The 6,534-nt window shown below is 39.3% G+C and overlaps 1 protein-coding gene across 1 annotated transcript; it reads right to left on the bottom strand.

Moving 5' to 3' along the window:
* Positions 1–3,647: 3,647 nt before the first annotated feature.
* Positions 3,648–5,261, bottom strand: LOC103718331 (F-box protein At1g67340-like). Its single transcript, XM_008807108.5, has 3 exons — positions 4,871–5,261; positions 4,617–4,779; positions 3,648–4,527 (listed from the first exon to the last, which is right to left on the bottom strand). Exons 1-3 carry the CDS (start codon positions 5,158–5,160, stop codon positions 3,805–3,807), a joined length of 1,176 nt encoding a protein of 391 aa, XP_008805330.1. The 5' UTR covers positions 5,161–5,261; the 3' UTR covers positions 3,648–3,804.
* Positions 5,262–6,534: the final 1,273 nt, after the last annotated feature.

Here is a 6,534-nt window from a genome sequence, read left to right on the forward strand (position 1 = left end):
GGAGCTCAATTGGTGCTCGGACCGGGCTTTAGTTTTTGGTTGTCATCCTGGAACCAATGGTTAGAAGGGCCAACTATGTATCAAAATTGTCAAAGTTGGTGACATGGATTGATTTGTAGATTTAGATTTAGAAGTAAGGTTCCATTGAATCAAAGTATCATGCATAGACTTGGGCATGATTGACACTTCAACCTAACTAAACATACACCCACACGGATCCTTGTATACTTCCTCCGTTTAAGCCCCGACGTCCTCATCGGGCTAAAGATCCAAATCTATTCCAATCTAATCATAAGTACAACGATAGGCCCTTGGTCAGCTTCAATGAACCTATACTGCAGTATCCCTTTGTCTACATGGGCCATGGGCCGGGTCCACCTTAATACCATTTTGTAATAACCTAAGATATTATCCAAAAAGACTAGTTGGAAGATACTTTTTAGGCTTTTTAGTCCCTTATAAATATTCAAGATTTCTCCAACGAATAATCGATGTAGAGTAAATACATGTCCGCACGGATCCTCACACTTACGGTCCTTACACTTAGGGTCTTTAATAAACAACCTATCCACTATGTGAGGAGCAAAAAAAACTGGGTTTACGTCGGAACTGAGGGGAGTTTTGGGATATTTATGTAGTTAAATTTAGAGATGATTGCCTAGTGCTCACTCAATCAGTACAATCTTATCAAATTTCTAAGTAAATTTTCTTTTCGAAAATGTGCATTTGAGCAAATTTGATTGATTAACTTATGTAGGGAACACAATTACTGCATATATAACATTTGATAGTCCTCGCATTATGCTTGAAATCACATCCACCAAAAAGAAACAACCAACAGTCAATGGCCCTTTCATATAAGAGCCCTATATTTAACATCGCCTCTCACTCCTAATGAGCTTTGTGAGAAGAGATATTGTGGGATTTGACAATTTAGATACTTTGCTACGTAAATACCTGCTTGCTCGCAATTGGCTGTCCCTTCTTTCATATATTGAAACAAATTTGCTTGTAGTTTTTAAATTTGAACATTTTTCTTGAGGAAAGTGTTTCTGAATGATGAAATAGCATGAAAGCATTAAACTGGACAGCTGACTGTATGATAAATTAAACTCATTAGCTTGGCTAATTAACCTTCTCCTAGACTTTTTTTTCTTTTTTTGAGAAAAAAAGAGTAATGCAATGTCACATTTCCTCTTAGATTTTACTTCAGTATGATTCACATGAGTCCTATACCTTTTTTGGTTTGTTGGAACAGTCTAAATCTATATCGATGATTCCACCCTTCTTCAATTTGAAAGATGTTCTACATATCATTAAATTTTGTTAAGTATTTCCTAGAGTGTTGCACATGGACAAGCAATTCTTGTATCATTTCTATGTATTTTATTGTTTAAAAAAGTTCTTAATTGTTGATGATGTTTAGATATCTTTCTTAGGTTGCATTTTTGCATCAACCATTTTGTTTTATGTTTTAGTCATTAAATCATTACAACTTCAAAAGGAACTTACTTCTTGCTAAGATCCAACACCTTGATTTGTATCATTTGAACCGAGTATGTTACTAATTGATAACATAAGTCAAGCAATACAGATGTAATGGGATACTGAAGGATCCTACTAAACCTATAGTTCATCAAATGTGGTTTGAGTCTACGATGAGATTTTTTTTGTTTTGTTTTTTAAGAATTAGATCAGATATAGCTGGCCAGATACAACTATGGCAAACTCGAACTACCTGCCGAAATTGAAGAACAAGGCCTGTGATTCGAATCAAACCTAACCGATCGTCGTAGCTTCATAACTAGCACTAAATCTAAGTAAGCCCTGCTCAAGTTGGGTCCATATCTACAAATACAGGTAAACTAGCTAATCAAACCTTGTATCCATTTAAATGCATGGTTTCATTCATTCATCTGGTCTTCCTTTCAATTCTTCTTTCATAGACTACCATCTGCCCACCTGCTTAAGACAAATACAGATTGTAGACTTAAACCAATTAAAATGCTTTGTTTCTCTTTATTTGTCATTTACACCAAATCCAAGTAGGTCATGTTCCATTAAATCCATGCCTCCATATTTTGGTAGCCTATCCAATCCAACCAAGGTTGTTCATGCTTTAAATTTTTCTTACACAGACTGCTATCTTGGCACCTACCATTCTGCATGCATCTGCCACACCTATGAATCAAAAACAGGGATAAAGGAGACATAAAAATTTCATTACACCAAAATGATCGAAAGGTAATGATGGCAAGAAGCATGCTAATAGTTAGCAATGTGTTCATGAAAGAATATTTGCCCTTCTCCATTTAAAATCTCTCAACTATGGCTACATGACAACCAAAAAGTATTATGGTGACCACTTCCTAATCCAATTGGAGCAATCAAGGTACTGATGCTGCTGGAAATTCTTTTATGGAAGGCTGCAAGGGACAGCAATTCTATCCCATCCACCTACCAATAAATCATCAGAACATGCAAAACCACCATCCATTATAACATTTGAGCTGGTGGGAGTCAGGTATCCTCACCTTGTAAGGGCAAGCACTAAAGAGGGACTTGCAGGATAGATAGGAATAACTACATAAACCCACCCCTCCCTTAAAAATAAAGTCTGAAATTAGCATTGATTCTTGTTTAATTATGATGCTATCTTTTTTTTTTGGCAGTAGTTACTATTCCTAACTTTTAAGGTCTAATTCAAAAATGGGATAAACAGTTCATGGATAAGTTGTTCTCATCCTTGATGAGTGCAACTAACTTTGGATTAAGGTGGGATAAAGCATCTTTTTTTTGGTTTAGATAAATCGTTTTCATTCAAATCTCATTCTAAAAGACCCCTTTATTTGTAGTTATTTTCTTTACATAACAAATTTAGAGACAAGTTGCTATTATCCTTGATATGTACATGTGCATTTTAGTACAAAATTTGCATTTGAAGTTAGCATTTCTATCATCATATGTTCATCATAAAATGTGGGTTTAGTGGAATTTAGAAGCTCTAGGAAACCCATTTATTTCACCCAATCATTTGGTCTGCTTGGCATTTATGCCAGCAATAAGACAGGATAAATATTTTATACTAAGATAAGAAAGGCTTTTTTTTTTTTTTTTTTTTTTGCTAAAACGGTTGCCTATCCTATCCTAGTAGTGTAGATGCAGCCAACTGAATCAAAAACAAGAATCTGGCACAAAGGAAGAACCTCCTAATGAGTCAGAGGACCTAGATAAATATCTAGATGAGTCTACCCTTCGAAATAGATTATTCAGCAGTTATCCTGGAATAGATCTAGATAAATATTCCATTCCACAATTTCGCCATTTGGATAGTAGGTACATTGGGGATAACCCATTTTTTAGTAAATAATAATAATAATAATAACTTTTTGTTAGTATTAAGTAATGAGGAGAGAGGACTTTATTCAAGCCAGAGTTATAAGCTTAACCCCAACGCAAAGGCGTTTTAACCTGGTCCACCTCATGTGAGTAAATCAAAAAGGTGCTGAAAAGATGACGATAATATGAATAAAAGTCGTACAAATATTATTAAAAAAATAGAAATAAAAAGTAATAGAAACAAAGAAGAAAAGCCGGTCACGAGTCACAAAATATTTCACCAAGACCCAAAAAAAAAAAAACTCGAATAAAATAAAAGAACGTCTCTTGAGATTTCGAACAAAAAGATAACATTTTCTCACAACTGTACAGAAAAGATAAAAAAAAAAGATAAAATAAATTTAAAAAACAAATAAAAAACAGGCGGCGCCTCAAACCTTGTACTGCTATGCTTCTCCATGTACTCTAATAATTCATCAGGCCGACGGCGCCGTTCACAAGTGGTGCTCCGGCGACAACGGCGCCACCGGCGGCGTCGAGCCACCCGTCCATGGGTGAGCACTCTGCCTTGTGGGCAAGCTTCCAGTGGAGAGCCTGACACGCCCGGGAGCAGTAGTTTACAGCGCCGCAGACCGAGCACCGACGGAACTCGTGCCGCCGAGTCTCCGACCGGCCGCAACCGCCGTGGGAGCACATCCTCAACCCGTCTCCAGCGGCGCCGCCCCTCATAGCGAACCACTCCACCATGAACCGGTTCGCCGGGTGGGCCTCCGGCGCCGGCACGTTGCAGCCGAAGTCGCTGAGCAGAGAGCAACCGCTGGCCCCCTCCGAGACGCCGTGGTGGCGGTGAGCCTCCCACGCCGCCTCGGCGGTGGAGGAGAGGACGGCAGCGAGCTCCCGCGCATTGGCCTGGACTAGGTAGCGCCGCCCCTCGGCCACGTTCTGGCGCACGCCGTAGCCGTCCTGCAGGCAGTGGCCGAGCTCGCGAAGGGCGTCGACGTGGCCGAGCTTCGCCGCGCGGACGCACAGGGCCACACCGGCCCGGAGGTCCTTGTCGTTCTTCGATCCCCCGCTGCCGTTGAACTGGATCACCGCCAGCGCGTAGAGCGCCGCCGCGTGCGACCCAATCGCCGCCCGCGCCATCAGCGACGCCCCGCTCGCTCTGCTCTCCAAACAATAGAAGCGGATCTTCGAAACCAAAAAAAAAAATCAAATTTTTAGCCTCCAATCCTCCAAAAAATCGCTCCTTTTGTTCAAAAATCTCACAAGGAGATTACCATGCCGAGGATGTAGCAAGCTTCGAGATTTCCAGCATCGGCGCACTGCTTCAGGAATTTGTTAGCGGACTCCGACCAGTTCTTTGCCCTAATGGCAAGGGCCCTTGCCGAGGCCTTCGAGAGAACCAGGGGACTCATCCCCAACTTATTCATCCTCTTGCAACTATAGACCCAACCAAAAAAAAAAAAAAATCAGATTTTTACCATAACGATCACCAAAAAAATCAAATTTTTATTGGGTTTGGAGTACCTACGTGATGAGGATGCTGATAAGATCGGAAGGCGACGAGGCGGAGGATCCGATTTTGCAGAGGATGGAGACGATGATTTCGTCAGGGAGGACGTCGAAAAGGTCCTCCGCGGTCACTCCTCCTGCCCCATCCCCCTCCGCCGCCGGTGACGCCGAGCGCGGCCTCTTCCGGCGGCCGTACTCCTCTCGTCCCCTGTTCCTCTTCCCTCCGACACTACCAGCCCTCTCCTCCGCCTCCTTCGGCCGGAATTCCGTGCAAGGAAACCGGTAGGAAAGGCCGCGTCTCGTTCGCATAGCTGCGATTCCTCTCCGCAGGCGAGAGCCTCTCTCTTTATATCTCCTCTCTCCCTCTCGGAAGATCTCAGGGCACGCCTCAGGGGAGCAGAGACAAGGCTCCGGGTTCCATTTAAAGTCCTCCGAGATTACAGTGACTATCTTGCCCTCCTAGGGTCGTGGTATTTACGATATAAGAACTGTCAAACACCTTTGACCGGCACCTGGTTTGCCTCCCACCTTGAGCACGCCTTTCAGCTATTGGCTTAAACCTCCCCTATCTTGATACTCATACCCTAGGTTTTATGTCTCCACTTCATGTCATCTTGCCCATGGTAACAACTTTCCCGGGATGGGGAAGAGAAGGTTTTTGTATAAAACAAAAATATATTGATTTTTTGTAGACTTTATAACAAAAAAATAATAATTCCACTAAAGCGGCACATGTCAAGTCGGTGCAATCGACTTGTCTAGAGAATTAAACGATAATGATTTTTTCTCTAACTATCTATATTGTGTAGTCCTACATAATTAATGAGAGCAATCAATAGAGTTAGTAACTATATTAAGATTGTATTACTGTACATGTTTATAGATAAATAAATAACAATGGTCGGTAGATTTGACGATTGTCTAACTTGTTGGATTTATAAAAATAGATAAATAAAAGTAACTAATAGAATTGACAATTGGGCCAAATTTGTGTTGTTATACATGTCCATCAATGTACCCATTAGGTATCCATATTATTTGTTCATATATAAATAAATGGTGTTGTTCAATAAAGTTGATAGTTGCGCAAATCACGTGTTCTTATATACTCGACAAATAAATCAATGAGATTTATTGGTAGAGCTGATAGCTAATAACTTTTCTACTTTTTTTTTCTTTCTGGTTGCTATCTATATATCTTTTTATAATTAAATAAACGATAGTGATTGATAGAACTAATACAGCTTGCATTCTTATCTATATATGTTTCCAGATGTACAATACTGGTACATGATAAAAAAAAAAATTAAATTAAAATTATGAAAGCTTGTTCGCTATAACTATATGCATTATGTAACCCAACTCCAATAATAATTGAAGAAGAATAAATTAGACAACCATGATTTACATATATTGTATATTCATCTGAAATATTGATTTGACTTGAAATAAAATTTTTAAGTTAAAATCATATAGCATACCTACCATAACTATATATATATATATATATATATATATATATATATATATATATATATAACCATTTAAGAGATTTTGTATGTTCGCATATTCATATCACTGTAGCTACATATTTTTAACAATAATTTATACAATTATCTATTAATAACATCTCAATTTTATTCATTTTTTAAAAGATTGAAAGTTTTAATGGAAACTCTGAAG

Source organism: Phoenix dactylifera, chromosome 4, assembly GCF_051530095.1.
Source record: "Phoenix dactylifera cultivar Ajwa chromosome 4, Ajwa_hap1_PhDact_Kaust_v1.1, whole genome shotgun sequence".
Classification (NCBI taxonomy): domain Eukaryota; kingdom Viridiplantae; phylum Streptophyta; class Magnoliopsida; order Arecales; family Arecaceae; genus Phoenix; species Phoenix dactylifera.